Genomic DNA, 17,829 nt, shown 5'->3' with positions numbered 1-17,829 from the left:
CTGGCTGCCTGGCCTCGAATATTCACCCTGTGAGTGGACATATGGCTGCTTCTTTAGCAGGGTCCGAGCAGGCACATAGAGGCACCGTTTTACTAGTTATTGGGAGCGCCAACGCTAGGTGTGTTTTGGCGCCCCCTGGGAAGATGGCGTTCAGGTTCTGAAAGAAGGCCAATGTGTACTCGGTATGTCTGCTGGTGCGCCTCATCCGTGATGCGGAGGCGCACTCGCCAGCTACTGTCGAGTGTGCAGGGTGTAATCGTCTACAAGTTGTGGCTTACGTTGGCACCAACGATGGCTGTCGCATGGCTTTTGAGGCCACCCTCAGTTCATACAGGTGGCTGGAGGAGGTGGTGAAGACTGCTGGCATTCTTCCCAGAGCTGACCAGGGTCCTTTGGTTTGGAGCTGAGTGGAGGGTCTCAACAAAAGTATTTGCCGACTCTGTGAAGGTCTCGGATAGAGATTTCTAGATTTACGTTATCGTGTGGGAGTTTGTAGGACTTACATTGACAATTTTTATGGTTCACTACGAAAAGGGAGTAGCTATTTCGGTAGCAGAGTACTTGTGGAGCGCACAAAAGGATTTCTTAGGATAGACGGTAGTTTTAGGCACTCTGATGAACATCGCCAGCCGATAAGCAGCAGGGGGAGTCAAACCGTGTTCAGGGTAAAGACACTGTTCACTGCAGTTGAGGTTCATTGCATTTGACAAAAATATTGTCTCTATTGAGATCAAAGTTGAGTGTGACCTGTGTGCGTATAACAGATGTTGGTGAATCCAGGTTCATTTTTGGCTGTTTCTTAACGGCCACCCAACTCCGCTGTGACAGGTGTAGAGTTATTCAAACAGAGTCTACAGTGTGCAGTGCGTTAATACCCAGATCATGCAGTAATAGTTGGACCTGACTTAAACCTTCCGCGTATAGACTGGAATGTTTACGGATTCACTGCGGTGGTAGTGACAGACAGTCATGCGAAATACTTTTGCACACGTTTTCTTAAAACCGTCTTGAGCAGCTATCTTGGCAGCCCATACGCAATGGAAATATATTAGACTTTGTAGCTAAAATTAGGCCGAGACTTATCGACAATATCAGTATAGAAATGGGGATTAGCGATATTGATATAAATAGAAACTATGGTTATGAAAGTTAATAAATTAGTCAAGAATGCTGACAGAGCAGAGAAACAGTTGTTAGCATCTCACTTAGGTGTTGAATTAACATCACATAGTTCCATTAAGACGAACCTAAAGGAATTATGGGCCAAGTTTGGTCTGGAGAGTTATGTGCCTAATAAGTTGATATAGGATCTAAAAGACCCGCCATGGTTTAATAACGAAATTCGGAAGATTCTGAGGAAGCAGAGGCTGTTGCACTCACGGTTCGGAACAGAACGCACGAATGACGGCAACCAAACGTTAGATGAGAGTGAGTATGTGAAAAGATCTATGCGCGAAACACGCAACAACTACCATCGCAATTCTGTACCAAAAGATCTGACAGACAACCCGAGAAAATTCTGGCACTACGTAAAATAATTAAACTGGTCTAAGGCTTTCATTAACTCTGTCGTTGACCAGTCTAGTGCGGCAGTTAAAGATAGCAAAACGAACGCAGAAGTTTTAAATTTCACCTTCAAGAAATCGTTCACACAGAAGAATCGTACAAACATACCGTCAATTGACCATCGGACAGCCTCCCATAAGGACAACATAGTAAAAAGCGTCCTTGGCGTAGAAAACAACTGAAAGATTTGAAAGCAAACACGAAACCAGGTCCAGATGGAGTACCAATTCGGTTCTATAAAGAGTACTCTATGGCACTGGCCCCTTCTATGAACTGTATGGTATGTTAACCGGGGACCTAGAAACGACGGAGAGGCGCCGTCCCCGCCGCAGCCGCAGTGGTCCACAACCCCACGACGACTACCACACCGCACTTCACCCCTCCACCGCCCCACACCGAACCCAGGGTTATTGTGCGGTTCTGCCCCCGGTGGACCCCCCCCCCCCCCCCCAGGGAACGTCTCACACCAGATGAGGGTAACCCCTATGTTTGCGTGGTAGAGTAATGGTGGTGTACGCGTACGTGGAGAACTTGTTTGCGCAGCAATCGCCGGAATAAGGGGAACCAGCCCGCATTCGCCGATGCAGATGGAAAACAAGCTAAAAACCATCCACAGACTGGCCGGTTCACAGGACCTCGACACAAATTCGCCGGGCGGATTCGTGCCGGGTCTAGGGAAGCAGCCTACTCACGCTGTAGTAAATGCATATCAGTCTTTCCATTGTGTGCCAGCCAGTCCTGTAACTAGCTCTGACGTCATAAATGTTGCGCAATACTTTAAAAATCAAGCAAATAACCTAAAACTTTTCTAGCATGTCAGGAATAATACTAAATTAATGTGTGTTGAATATCAGTTCGATAACTTAAGCCATTTCCGAAATTTGGACGTTTTTCTGTAAAAATCATTGGCGCAACAGAAAAGAGCTAGAGACTTCAAAATTTATATTTAGATTCACCTTTCATAATGATTTAATAAAAACAGTACTTTGGATTTCACAGATTAAGATTTTAGTGGAGATTCATGATTTTGTGGTTTTCGTCTCAAAACTGAAGGAAGCAAGATAGATTAAGTAGGCTAATTAATAAGGCTAGGATGTTTAGATTTAAATAGGTTGGAGGTCCGCTATGAATATGAAGATGTGAAAAGTTTCTTTTGAATACCTATAAAATTATAGCGATAGCGGATCTCAAAAGGGACAGTTCAGAGCTCATCTGCTGCGTGCAGTGTAATTAAATTAATTCTCTCGCCCAAAATATTTAACTTAGCCACGTCAAAATTTTATTATCAATACTTACCTGCGTGCTGAATGCACGTTTAAATTAAGAGCTTCATCGGCCATCAGCAAAAGAAGCTATAATTTATTATGTAACTTGAAGTGGTGCGTTACTAGCCCAGCGGCTAGTCGGGACAGCCGATTTGATCAGGCGTTCCCTTAGCCGTCCGCACCGCGGCTTTATATATAAGAACGTTGCGCGAGGAAGGAAGGCCCCAGTTCACTCCAGACGCTGAATAACACGCCATCTGTGTCGGCAGTCGCGTCGCGTCGGTATCACTGCTACAAACAGCCTCGGGTGCCGTATTAAGTTACTCGAGATGCGCGTAACCATGAAATCATTTCAAGTGATTTTCATTATCTAGCTTCAGTTTGCGTATTGTCGTATTTTCACGTGCCGTCGCGGGACAGACATTCTACCAATAATTTAGCGTGGCGTTTGATGAAGTATTCTCATCAAATTATGGCGAGCATTATTTTTAACATTTAATTCGGACATTTATAGTTGCATCAGCGCATTAGACTCTGAACTGCTCTGTTAGTTAGGCTGTATGGATACTTGTGTTTTTTTTTTATCAGTGAATTTCAGAATATACTCAACTATTTTGAAATATCGTTTTTGATTATAAATCCCGGACAATCTCCTAATTCCTCAGAGCTATAAGCTGCAGCTATAATGGTACTCTCAGATGAAGTGGGCGCTAGGAACTCTAATTACAGGCTTCACGTTTTGTTAAATCACTTTCTGGGGGCTAAAAAGTAAATAGAGAGCCAGTGTTGAGAACGGCGAAAGACAGCATTAACAACATTCTAAAAGCCAGAAACTGATTCAACAACCAAACATTTATACAGCAACAACAATATTTCCCTTCTTAACCGCCACACCACATATGGTGCATCGGCCGAGAAATCAACTAAGTGAAAGTGATTTTTAACTATTCGGATTCGCGAGTGGAATGCGACACGCAGCCGAGTAATAGAACAGTGAAAGTGTCACGTGTGCATGTGGACGAGACGACGCAATTGGATTAACAACGCATCTGGATTGACGGAGCTGGCACTGAGTCTAGCGGTGCTGCCGGCATCGCGAGAAGCCAGTTTTGCCGTACCGCAGTCGTCCGCTGCAGCAGCCGGAGCCGCGCCTGCAATTACGGGCCACGCAAACACACGGAGTGCCGTCTGCAGTTCAACGTGCCACGTCGCATCAGTAATCCTGGTACGCCGCGCCGACAACTTCGTGCAGAAGGAACTAAGTTAAGTGAAAAGCTGTTAAAAATTTTACTAACCTGCACTAAAAGACTGTCGGCGATGGAACCGCCAAAAGAAACTGAGTTTAAACTTAAATTAGAACCTATGTCTGTTGAGGGAACTGTAATTTCAGACAACGTTTCAAGTATAAACATGCATGAAAGTAGTAATGTTAAAGTGAAATATGAAGTATTGTCTCCTGACAGTAGTGTGCGAAGGGGCAATGATTCAATAATAGAGACCCCTGTAGTAAAGCAGAAAGTAGAAATTGTAAATTTATTGGATGATAGTTTCTCTGATGAATTAAAAATGAAACAGTCATCAGAGATGGTAGAGTTTAAGAAGGAGAAGTTAGATATAACTGATCAATCTGAAGTTTCACTTAGTTTTGATGATTCTGGTATTGGAGCTAGTTTTTCGTCACCTGAGTGTGATAAAAAGCCAGCTAATGAGCAACCCAAAGATACTGGGGCTGTTGATTTAAATGTTATATTACAAGCAATAGCTGCCAGTAATGCAAAAATGTCAGCCAGTAATGCAAAAATGACAGCTGAATTAAAGTCAAATATCTGAGGTCAAAAGTAGTAATGCTGAATTAAAGTATGAGATTATGGCCAGCCAAACTAATTTTAATAAACGATTGGAGGTAATGGACGATACCTTCAAGGCTGGTTGCAATAAGTTGAAAGAGGATCTAGATAGTTTAAATTATAAAATTGATTACAGTCATGAGGATATTAAGAAAACGGTTGCTCAACAGTTTTCTGAAATGTATAAAACAGTTAAATCCGAAGTTGCTGAGGTTCGCAAAGACTTCCAAATGGAAGATGCGAAGCTGGAGCACAAGTTAACAGAAAAGATCGAGGCAGAATCTGAACTGTGCTCAGATAGATTTAAAGATGTTAATATAAAAGTAAACATATGTCAAGCTGACGTAGATGCAATCAAAACTGATACTACTCATATTGCGCAAAGAGTAGATAATGTGGAAATGAAAGTAGAAAATATTAGTACTAACATTGCTAACATTGAGAGTAAAGTAGCTTCAGTAACTTCTGGTAATTGTAGTATACAACAAATTGTAGCTGCAAACGCCGCTTTTATCGGGTGTCGGCAGTTCTTGCGGTTCGATCCAGATAAAAATATCCACCCGCTAGATTTCTGGAACGATTTTGAAGATGTGATTCCACCAACTTGGTCTGAACGAGAGAAAATCTCATTTATTAGAAGCCATTTAGCAGGTGACGCCATGCGTTGGTCAGCTGATGTTATGTTGAAGTGTAAAACATTAGCGGAGTTTAAAACAGCTTTTATTAATGAATATTGGTCTAGTAATAAGCAAAATGAAGTGTTGAGAGAATTTTGGAGTGGAAAACGCTTCAATGCAGGCAAGGAATCAATTAAAGAGTTTGCTAGGTCATGGATCTCACGTTTGTCACATTTGGCGGAAAAGCTAAAAACGGAAATGATTATACTAGGTCTTGAAGCCAAACTGCCATGGTATTGGCAAACTAGAATTATATCTGCCCCTAGAGACAATCTGGATCGTTTCATTGAGTATCTGGAACGTGTAGAACGTGTTGCTGCCAATGAGGAGCAAGCACGTAATAACAGAAATGCTAATAACAATAGTAGTAATTTTAGGAACGAACAAAATGGCAATGTAAACATCAGAACAGTAGGTGTTCGCCATCCTAAGAGAGGTAGGAATTGGGGAAATAATTATCAGAACCAACAATGGCATCTAAATGACAGTAATGTTGTTCCTAACAGAATTATGCAGGTAAACAACAGTGCAGAAGGCAATGCTATGCCAGCTAACTATAATGAAAATAAAGGAAACAGCAGTAGGCCGAGGCAGGAAAACTAGTTCCCGTCTATGAGGACACTGGCGCTCACCAGGCGGTTACTTTTCCTAAGCCAGTAGTTAAGGGAATTGGTAAGACAGATCAGAATACTCAAACTGAACATGTGGATGAAGAGTCGGTAGCACCTAAGGATACAACAGAAATATTAGATCACTCACAATATTTGATAGATACCGTGTTAGAGACGCTTTCTAAGTGGGAAGAGAAAGAGAAGGCGCAGCAGTGTAATGATAGGGAGGAGCTACAAAATACTGAATTGTCAAGTGAAGAAGCAGAAGAAATTCATGCTTATATTTACGATGAAGATGATGTGCTCTTATCCAAAGTGCCTGGGCAGGATGTTGATAATGTACTAATAGATTCAGGACAGGAGATAAGTGAGGATGTAGAGGGTAGGCTGTTGAGGGTCGAGGACCCCAGTAGCTGTGACCAGTTGTCACTTGAGAAGGAAACCGACGATAATGGTGAAAGTGGTTTAGCTGTAACTAATGTTATGCCCGGTCTGGAGGCACAAAATCGCTCAGACAACAGTAATTTGGGTCATGTTCAGCAAACTAAATGTAATGAAGTCGTGCGGTGTTTCGATTTAAAATTAATAGACAGACTGGAAAAGGCAGCTGAAAATGTAATTCAGGAAACCCCTACACACTGTGACCTAAATGTAATGAAGACAGATGTCGATCACTTTAGTTGGAGACAAATCCAAAAGGAACTATTAGATGAATTTGAGGAACCATCTGTACAACCTAGAATAAGCCACCCTATAATAATAGTGAATATGTTGGGTATCAATGTACGTTGTCTCTTAGACAGTGGAAGTGAGGTGAGTGCAATATCTCAGTCCTTCTTTGATGCATTACCAGGTAAAGACAAGCTTACAGTAATGAGGGTATCAGGACTAAGAATAATTGGTGCTACTGGCAAGGTGTCAAAAACGGTAAAGCAAGAAGCTTTACTGCCCTTTAACATAAATGGTAATTTAATTGATCATCCATGTTTAATTGTAAACAATCTCAGTATTGAGGTTTTAATTGGCATAGATTTCTTGTCAAAATATCAGAGTGTTGTTGACTTTGAAAGAAGCCAGTTAAAAATGGTCTTGCCAATAACCGGAGTAAGTATAGTACCTTTTAGTAATAAACATGTAGTAACTGATGATGAAACTTGGGAGCTGCCTATACGAGTTTTGAAAAATAGGAGATATTGGGACGATGGTGTTAATCTTAGTACAAGAAAGCTGAACACAGAAGAAGAAGAAGCAGTTATTTTGGACAAAATAGAAGTTAAATTGCAGGAAATCGATAAGATTTCAGCCAATCAGAAGGAAGAACTGAGACAGGTTCTAAAAAGGCATCATAAAGTATTTTCAGATCGACGTGGCATGGTCAAAGGTTATGAATGAATGCTGTAGGGAGGAGGTTGTTGTGTAACCTCTACACAGTGTGGCAGCTGTGCAGTCCCAGCTGTGTGAGATCTTCTTTCCCATTTCAGGTCTCACTCACTCTTCATCTTTCCTATCCACAAAAATTTCGACCTCTTCTTTCCAATACTAAATTCTTCCGGTATGACTATTAAGCCAGCATTCAGCTAATGAATGCTGTAGGGAGGAGGTTGTTCTGTAACCTCTACACAGTGTGGCAGCTGTGCAGTCCCAGCTGTGTGAGATCTTCTTTCCCATTTCAGGTCTCACTCTTTCTTCATCTTTTCTATCCACCTAAAATTTCGACCTCTTCTTTCCAACACATGAAAATTTTCTGTCATGGCTATCAAGCCATGAGTTATGTAACCATTCTATCTACCGATTAGTGAAGAAAAATACCTAATGTGACAAACCTAATAGTGACAAACAATAGAGAAGTATGACGTAATTAAGATACAAATGTATTTGAGTAACAATTATGTATAGAACCCTGGTAAAATAGTAAGTACAAAGTGTTGTTTTATTGGAAATGGTCCCACAATAATATTTTAAAAAGATGTACAAATGCATGTACAAGCAGGATCTGAAGTGGTAGTGAAACCTAGTGTATGCATTAGAGCTAACTAATAAATAGTAAGAAAGAGATTGCTTAGTGTTATGAAAAATATGCAGATATGTTGTAAGAATAAACTCACCTGGTGTAGCATGGAATGGCAGTGAAATAGAATTGAGCAGTGTTTGTGGTTGAGACGTGAAGGACACATCCCTGAAGTATTTATAAGGTTGGAGCTGGCCGTTATTTTGGTGTAGTGTGTGACAGGATACACCTACACGTATTGAGTTTATGAGTTGGAGGCGTGAATGCGACCATAGGTACCCTTATGTTAGATGAGACAGAGCAGCTCATGGTGTCCTATAGGTTTAATGGAATTAGCATTACGCTCGTCCATAATTACTTGATGCACTTTAGTGGTAGGTCTGAGAGAGACTACCTGTGGTTTCAGCGTCCGATCGAGTGGAAATGGGTTGCCACGTGAGCAAACTGATCAGCTGCAATACACTAAAGATATGAAATAAATGTGCTATCCTATGCTTTAAAATTGTAATGGAGTGAGTGTTAAATAAGTACATACACTAGCAAAGTCAATAAGTAACATAATGGCAGACGTAAAACATTATTTTAGCTCAGCATAAATACACTTCAAAGTAAGAAAGTACCTAACTGCAGATGTGGAACTGACAACAGCAGAGGACCAATAAGTGGATTTAGTAGTCAACTAAACGTAGTGTGTTTTGAACACTCACAACTGTGCTATTACCAAAAGTTACTCACATGTACAAAGAAGCTGAGAAAACAACCACTAATTATACTCATACTATCTCTAAAAATAAGGTAATTGAAGATGAGTCAGCTAAATAAATGCAATACAAATGTATCAGGAATGTACCGAGCATTGGTTCAGTGTTCCGACCCAGAAATAATAAATTCAGATTAAATATGATTTATGATTGTATGCCTTAGGAGCATAAATTTTCTCTAGTACATGACTAAAGTCGTTTTGAGCCATTTGTTTAACGATTTTATGACAATTAAGTAACCGTGAGAGTAATACTGAAAAAGTTATGTTAACTTTGTTCCAGCAAAATATTGAAGGATAAAATGTATATATATCCCCATTTCATTGTGACCCACCCATAGATATTAAGTGAACAGAGTCTGAGGCACTCTTTTTGTTTGTTCTACAGGACAAACCAGATAATGGCAGCCTGGTAGCTGCGTGAAAGCGTGGAGTGACTTGGACACAACTCACAGTGACGCCCCCCCCCCTTTCCCCATGTAATTTAGAGTGATCGAGAAGGATGCACACCATAGCAACTTCCCCTCCTCTACCCTCGTGAATGGAAGTGTAGGACGCCAGCCAAAGCGGCTACAACCACATGTGTAAAAATTATTTGTGTACTTTTCTTTCAGGTTTAGAAAAGACTGCTAAGAGATAATCATCTGTTTATGTATCATGTTATTTTCTTTGAATTTGTGTATGTAAAAATGTATTTAATGTATTTAATGGATCTAAGATTTTCATAAATTTTCAATTTGTATGTGTTTGTTTGTCTAAGGCAATATGTATGCCAAAATATTTCATTGACCTTGCTTGAAATTTGAATGATATTGTTTAAAAGGCAATGAACATGCCCATAATTTAAATAATTACTGTAGGTAATCAGTTTTCTTTTAATGTTTCTATATGTTTAGATTTCAATTTTTAAATTTTCATAGGAAGTTAAGCTGTACTCTTGCTTCCATTTTTGTAATTAAATTTTTTTTTCATTCATTAACATTCAAGAACAAAAAAAATTTAAGTAGAGGGTGATGTAGGGAAGCAGCCTACTCACGCTGTTGTAAATGCATATCAGTCTTTCCATTGTGTGCCAGCCAGTCCTGTAACTAGCTCTGACGTCATAAATGTTGCGCAATACTTTAAAAATCAAGCAAATAACCTAAAACTTTTCTAGCATGTCAGGAATAATACTAAATTAATGTGTGTTGAATATCAGTTCGATAACTTAAGCCATTTCCGAAATTTGGACGTTTTTCTGTAAAAATCATAGGCGCAACAGAAAAGAGCTAGAGACTTCAAAATTTATATTTAGATTCACCTTTCATAATGATTTAATAAAAACAGTACTTTGGATTTCACAGATTAAGATTTTAGTGGAGATTCATGATTTTGTGGTTTTCGTCTCAAAACTGAAGGAAGCAAGATAGATTAAGTAGGCTAATTAATAAGGCTAGGATGTTTAGATTTAAATAGGTTGGAGGTCCGCTATGAATATGAAGATGTGAAAAGTTTCTTTTGAATACCTATAAAATTATAGCGATAGCGGATCTCAAAAGGGACAGTTCAGAGCTCATCTGCTGCGTGCAGTGTAATTAAATTAATTCTCTCGCCCAAAATATTTAACTTAGCCACGTCAAAATTTTATTATCAATACTTACCTGCGTGCTGAATGCACGTTTAAATTAAGAGCTTCATCGGCCATCAGCAAAAGAAGCTATAATTTATTATGTAACTTGAAGTGGTGCGTTACTAGCCCAGCGGCTAGTCGGGACAGCCGATTTGATCAGGCGTTCCCTTAGCCGTCCGCACCGCGGCTTTATATATAAGAACGTTGCGCGAGGAAGGAAGGCCCCAGTTCACTCCAGACGCTGAATAACACGCCATCTGTGTCGGCAGTCGCGTCGCGTCGGTATCACTGCTACAAACAGCCTCGGGTGCCGTATTAAGTTACTCGAGATGCGCGTAACCATGAAATCATTTCAAGTGATTTTCATTATCTAGCTTCAGTTTGCGTATTGTCGTATTTTCACGTGCCGTCGCGGGACAGACATTCTACCAATAATTTAGCGTGGCGTTTGATGAAGTATTCTCATTAAATTATGGCGAGCATTATTTTTAACATTTAATTCGGACATTTATAGTTGCATCAGCGCATTAGACTCTGAACTGCTCTGTTAGTTAGGCTGTATGGATACTTGTGTTTTTTTTTATCAGTGAATTTCAGAATATACTCAACTATTTTGAAATATCGTTTTTGATTATAAATCCCGGACAATCTCCTAATTCCTCAGAGCTATAAGCTGCAGCTATAATGGTACTCTCAGATGACGTGGGCGCTAGGAACTCTAATTACAGGCTTCACGTTTTGTTAAATCACTTTCTGGGGGCTAAAAAGTAAATAGAGAGCCAGTGTTGAGAACGGCGAAAGACAGCATTAACAACATTCTAAAAGCCAGAAACTGATTCAACAACCAAACATTTATACAGCAACAACAATATTTCCCTTCTTAAACGCCGCCACACACGGTGACCAGGCGCTCCTTCCCAGTCCGGAAAGCCGTCCGTGTGCCCACTGTAATTGTAATTGACGGTTTCGTTGGGTGAACATGGTAAGACGCAAGGGGATCGTCTGCGTATGAACTCCATCTTAAACTGTGTGCTCCGAAACCCTTGCACCTGCGCCTGCGTTGTGCTCTGTCTCAGATCCGCACAAAGGGCAGGTGGCCTATCCAGGGCTAGCCTCCGACCTTCAAGTTCACTGAAGAGTCATAGACGTTCTGCATCTTGTCTCCTGCTGGTGGTTTCATTGTCCTTCAGTCACTTCCTGTAGATGCTAACGACAGTTCCAAGACCAGTACGAGTTTTGAGAACAACTTTGATAATCAACTTGAGTTTCTCAACAGTATCTGACGTCTTGCATCCTTCTCAAAGGAACTCTTTCGGCATCCAGCTTAATTGACTTAGGCCTATCTTAATTGCCTTAAGCGGTTCTGAACTTCGATCCTCCCGATGAAGTGATTTTTGACTTAACCACTATGCCTCTTCGATCCGTCACTGATATCTCTTTGTGTCGCATGTTAAAAGAATTCTTAAACTGAGGCGAGTTCCTATACAACGATATTGATGTGACAACAGGAAATACAGATAAACTGCTGCCCTAAACAGTTTCGCAGAGCAGTGAGTTTAACTGCCATACTCACCTATAACAGACGAAGGCGTCGTACTTGTAGCTGGCTGGATTGCGCCTCTCGGCAGCCATTCTCTCGCGTCGCATTTTCATCAGGTGGATAACGTACGTTATTTCATATCTGTAAGAACAGAAACATTGGTTGTACATCACGGAGAGTGTTGTACCTTGAGACAGCGATGTCCTAGAGAACAGATACCATCGGCAGAATGAAATTACAGTGAAAAAATGGTTCAAATGGCTCTGAGCACTATGGGACTCAACTGCTGAGGTCATTAGTCCCCTAGGACTTAGAACTAGATAAACCTAACTAACCTAAAGACATCACAAACATCCATGCCCGAGGCAGGATTCGAACCTGCGACCGTAGCGGCCTTGCGGTTCCAGACTGCAGCGCCTTTAACCGCACGGCCACTTCGGCCGGCTGAAATTACAGTGAAATTAATACCCCTGACTGCATACAGGCGTTGATATAAGTCAACGGGTACAGTTGAAAGTGTGTGCCCCGACCGGGCCTCGAACTCGCGCTCTCTTGCTTACAAGGCAGACGCTATATCCTGCTGAGCCACCTAGGGCACTGAGAATAGTGCGACTGCAGGGACTAGCTAGCGCACGCCTCCCGGGAGACCCACATTCTCATCTTGAAGCGTACCTACAAGAAGACGCGGTCGCAGGTGAGACGACATTTGGTAGGCCTTCCAAAACGCTGCAGAATTTCGCAGAGTGGTTCGTTCAAGAGTTTTTTTTAGTTGGGCAGGACCTCACACTAATGTGCTTATGGCTGAAAATATAGTTATAGTGCCAGCTTGCTGTGTGGTCAAGTGGCTAGCTGTTGACTCCTGGGCCATAGAACTGGCAGTTTACTTTTTGCCTCAGACGTTTCCAGACCCGATGCAGCCTCCCGCAGTTGGAATGGCGGGTTTTTCTGTACTTTAGGCACGACTCATGACCAAGTTGTTCTCTGGTGAATTTGAAAACTGTGTTGACGGTCGCAGCCATGTTTGACAAATTATTGATCATTTTCTAAATGACTGTAGGCGAAATGTGTTTACAAACTGCCGTTCTTCCGAACGTAGAGAGCCGTTATTAAAAGGTTTCTCTCTTTTCTGTCAGTAGTTTGACAGGGTAATTTTTGTGTAAGTCGAAATAAGAGGTGGCCGAGCGGTTCTAAGCGCTACAGTGTGGAACCGCGCGACCGCTACGGTCGCAGGTTCGAATCCTGTCTCGTGGAACCGCGCGACCGCTACGGTCGCAGGTTCGAAGTAGTTCTAAGTTCTAGGGGACTGATGACCTCAGAAGTTAAGTCCCATAGTGCTCAGAGCCAGTTTTTAATGTTTGTTTACGCATGCTAAATATCCAGAACCATCACTCTCGAGGAACGTTTCAGGAGGAGATCTGTTTCGTAAACTCATTCGAATGGAAAGTGATATATTTTGAAATGCTATGCAGTCATATTTGCCGGCACAATACAAACAAGAGGCAGCCCATAAAACCAAAAGATAGGTATTTATCTTTAACACAAACTTCAGCAACACGAAACGCCTTGTGTATACTTTCTGAGGTACACTGGCAGTCACGTTGAATGTCACTGGGAAAACACTCCATTCGTTGGCCAACGCAACAAGAATTTCAGTAAATACATTATTTATAGCAAATAGCTCGACTATTGCAGATAATACTACCAAAATAATAAGAACCTCCCAATGTCTGAGGAAACGAAAGGAGGACATATATTTTTGAAGAACAGCTATCTATATGCAAGGCTATCAACTACGCTACGTCTTGTACATGACAGCAGCAGCTAAGTTATATTACATCATCATCATGATCATGATCATCATTTAAGACTGATTATGCCTTTCAGCGTTCAGTCTGGAGCATAGTCTCCCTTACAAAATTCCTCCAAGATCCCCTATTCAGTGTTAACATTGGTGCCTCTTCTGATGTTAAGCCTATTACTTCAAAATCATTCTTAAACGAATCCAGGTACCTTCTCCGTGGTCTACCCCGACTCCTCCTACCCTTGCTTCTCCCATGCGTGTAACATGACCCCACCATCTAAGCCTGTTCACCCTGACTGCTACATCTATAGAGTTCATTCCCAGTTTTTCTTTGATTTCCTCATTGTGGACACCCTCCTGTCATTGCTCCCATCTACTAGTACCTGCAATCATCCTAGCTACTTTCATATCCGTAACCTCAAGGCGTTCGATACAATTCCCCACAGTCGTTTAATGAACAAAGTAATAGCATATGGACTATCAGACCAATTGTGTGATTGGATTGAAGAGTTCCTAGATAACAGAACGCAGCATGTCATTCTCAATGGAGAGAAGTCTTCCGAAGTAAGAGTGATTTCAGGTGTGCCGCAGGGGAGTGTCGTAGGACCGTTGCTATTCACAATATACATAAATGACCTCGTGGATGACATCGGAAGTTTACTGAGGTTTTTTGGGGGTGATGCTGTGGTATATCGAGAGGTTGTAACAATGGGAAATTGTACTGTAATGCAGGAGGATCTGCAGCGAATTGACGCATGGTGCAGAGAATGGCAGTTGATTCTCAATGTAGACAAGTGTAATGTGCTGCGAATACATAGACAGAAAGATCCCTTATCATTTAGTTACAATATAGCAGGTCAGCAACTGAAGCAGTTAATTCCATAAATTATCTGAGAGTACGCATTAGGAGTGATTTAAAACGGGATCATCATATAACGTTGATCGTCGGTAAAGCAGATGCCAGACTGAAAGTTCATTGGAAGAACCCTAAGTCCGAAAACAAAGGAAGTAGGTTACAGAACTCTTGTTCGCCCACTGCTTGAATACTGCTCAGCGGTGTGGGATCCGTATCAGATAGGGTTGATAGAAGAGATAGAGAAGATCCAACTGACAGCAGCACGCTTCGTTACAGGATCATTTAGTAATCGTGAAAGTGTTACGGAGATGATAGATAAACTCCAGTGGAAGACTCTGCAAGAGAGACGCTCAGTAGCGCGGTACAGGCTTTTGTTGAAGTTTCGAGAACATATCTTCACCGAAGAGTCAAGCAGTATATGGCTCCCTCCTACGTATATCTCGCGAAGAGACCATGAGGATAAAATCAGAGAGATTAGAGCCCACACAGATGCATACCGACATTCCTTCTTTCCACGAACAATACGAGACTGGAATAGAAGGGAGAACCGATAGAGGTACTCAGGGTACCCTCCGCAAAAAAAAAAAAAAAAAAAAAAAAAAAAAAAAAAAAAAAAAAAAAAAATGGTTCAAATGGTTCTGAGCACTATGGGACTCAACTGCTGAGGTCATAAGTCCCCTAGAACTTAGAACTACTTAAACCTAACTAACCTAAGGCCAACACAGACATCCATGCCCGAGGCAGGATTCGAACCTGCGACCGTAGCGGTCGCGCCGTTCCAGACTGTAGCGCCAGAACCGCTCGGCCACCGGCGGCCGGCGGACCCTCCGCCACACACCGTCAGGTGGCTTGCGGAGTATGGATGTAGATGTAGATGTAGATTGATAAGGTAACCTGAATCCACGCAGCTTTCGCTCCTATACAACAAAGTTGTTCGAAAGATTTAACGGTGCACAGATACCTTTGTCTTGGTACTGACTTCCTTCTTGCAGAAGAGAGTAGATCGTAGATGAGGGCTCACTGCATTACCTTTGCTACACCTCGCTTCATGGTCTCTTCGCGAGATATACGTCAACAAAAGCCTGTACCGAGCTACTGAGCGTCTCTCTTGCAGAGTCTTCCACTGGAGTTTATCTATCATCTCCGTAACGCTTTCGCGATTACTAAATGATCCTGTAACGAAGCGTGCTGCTGTCAGTTGGATCTTCTCTATCTCTTCTATCAACCCTATCTGGTACGGATCCCACACTGCTGAGCAGTATTCAAGCAGTGGGCGAACAAGATTACTGTAACCTACTTCCTTTGTTTTCGGACTTAGGATTCTTCCAATGAATCTCAGTCTGGCATCTGCTTTACCGACGATCAACTTTATATGATCATTCCATTTTAAATCACTCCTAATGCGTACTCCCAGATAATTTATGGCATTAACTGCTTCAGTTGCTGACCTGCTATATTGTAACTAAATGATAAGGGATCTTTCTTTCTATGTATTCGCAGCACATCACACTTGTCTACATTCTGTTGCCATTCCCTGCACCATGCGTCAATTCGCTGCAGATCCTCCTGCATTTCAGTACAATTTTTCATTGTTACAACCTCTCGATATACCACAGCATCATCCGCAAAAAGCCTCAGTGAACTTCCGATGTCATCCAGAAGGTCATTTGTGTATATTGTGAATAGCAACGGTCCCACGACACTCCCCTGCGGCACACCTGAAATCACTCTTACTTCGGAAGACTTCTCTCCATTGAGAATGACATGCTGCGTTCTGTTATTAGGAACTCTTCAATCCAATAACACAATTGGTCTGATAGTCCATATGCTCTTACTTTGTTCATTAAACGACTGTGGGGAACTGTATCGAACGCCTTGCGGAAGTCAAGAAACACGGCATCTACCTGTGAACCCGTGTATATGGCCCTCTGAGTCTCGTGGACGAATAGCGCGAGCTGGGTTTCACACGACCGTCTTTTTCGAAACCCATGCTGATTCCAACAGAGTAGATTTCTAGTCTCCAGAAAAGTCATTATACTCGAACATAATACGTGTTCCAAAATTCTACAACTGATCGACGTTAGAGATATAAGTCTATAGTTCTGCACATCTGTTCGACGTCCGTTCTTGAAAACGGGAATGACCTGAGAATAACAAATCATTAGTAAAACGACACGTTTCCGAGGGATCTTCAATGTGATGCTACTTTGAAGCAGCTTGTATTCACGCCACGTATTCTACGTTCGGGTGCAGCATTAGCAGTGTCCTGCTTCACTCAGTTACATCGTTTACGTATCTAGGCATAATAGAAAGAGCATGTGAGAAGTATGATAGGGAAATCAGATGGTCGATTTCGGTTTATTTGGAGAATTTTAGGATAGCATAGTTCGTATGTAAAGGAGACAGAATATAGGACGCTAGTGCGCCCTATTCTTGAGAACTGCTCTAGTGTTTGCGGTCCGTACCAGGTCGGATTGAAGGAAGACATCGAAGCAGTTCGGGGGTGGGCTACAGGTTTTACTACTGGCTGGTTCGAACATCACGCAACTGTAACGGACGTGCTTTGGGAAATCAAATGGGAATTTCTGGAGAGAAGGCGGCATTCTTTTGTAGGAACGCTGTTGAGAAAATTTAGGGAACTGCCATTTGAAACGGACCACAGAAGGATTTTACAACCCCCAGAAAGGCTGTATATTGTGCGTAAGGATCACGAAGAGAAACCACGCGAAACTACGGCTCATACGGAGGCATATAGATGGTCATTTCTCCGCCACTCTATTTCCGAGTGGAAGTGACTAGTGGTGGTACGGGGTACTCTGCACCAAGTTCCGTACGGTGGATTGCGAAGTATATATGTAGAAGCAGATGTAAATGATATAAAAATCACCAAATACGGAGCTCAGCTCTTTGTGACTTCAATGAAATGCCTCGTAGGTTCTGCTTGTGGCGTAGAACGGATGCTGGAACTCACGTGGCTCGTTCCCATCCACGAGACACAAATGGCGGGTTCTTCCTTTCACGCTTCGCAATTAAATAAATAAAAAAAAGGAGATCGATGCTGTAGCATCACCAGCTTCTCGTCGAAGAAAGTTTTAAAGTCCATTGAGAGGAGACATGACGAGTCGGCAGACGTCTTCCGGTACACGCTCTAGGCCTAAGCGCTGAGATAAAAACGCCGCCCCATCATCAGCACGCCTGATGATGGCAGTCTAGTCGCTCGTCGAAATATACACATCAAAAAAAAGTTTTGCATCACCCCGGTTCCCAGAACTCCCAAGATAGACGATTG

At 42.0% G+C, this 17,829-nt stretch overlaps 1 protein-coding gene across 1 annotated transcript in view; it reads right to left on the bottom strand.

Annotated features, from left to right (window-relative positions):
- The window catches only part of LOC126241313 (toll-like receptor 2 type-1), a 149,541-nt gene that overhangs the window by 18,265 nt on the left and 113,447 nt on the right, over positions 1-17,829 (bottom strand). Inside the window, exon 10 of the mRNA XM_049947997.1 lies at positions 11,917-12,024. Coding sequence (XP_049803954.1) covers positions 11,917-12,024 — 108 coding nt within the window. The remainder of the gene's footprint in view (positions 1-11,916; positions 12,025-17,829) is intronic.

Source organism: Schistocerca nitens, chromosome 1 (assembly GCF_023898315.1).
Source record: "Schistocerca nitens isolate TAMUIC-IGC-003100 chromosome 1, iqSchNite1.1, whole genome shotgun sequence".
Classification (NCBI taxonomy): domain Eukaryota; kingdom Metazoa; phylum Arthropoda; class Insecta; order Orthoptera; family Acrididae; genus Schistocerca; species Schistocerca nitens.
The sequence above is the reverse complement of the archived record's forward strand: the minus strand, read 5'-3'. Positions and strand labels throughout refer to the sequence as shown.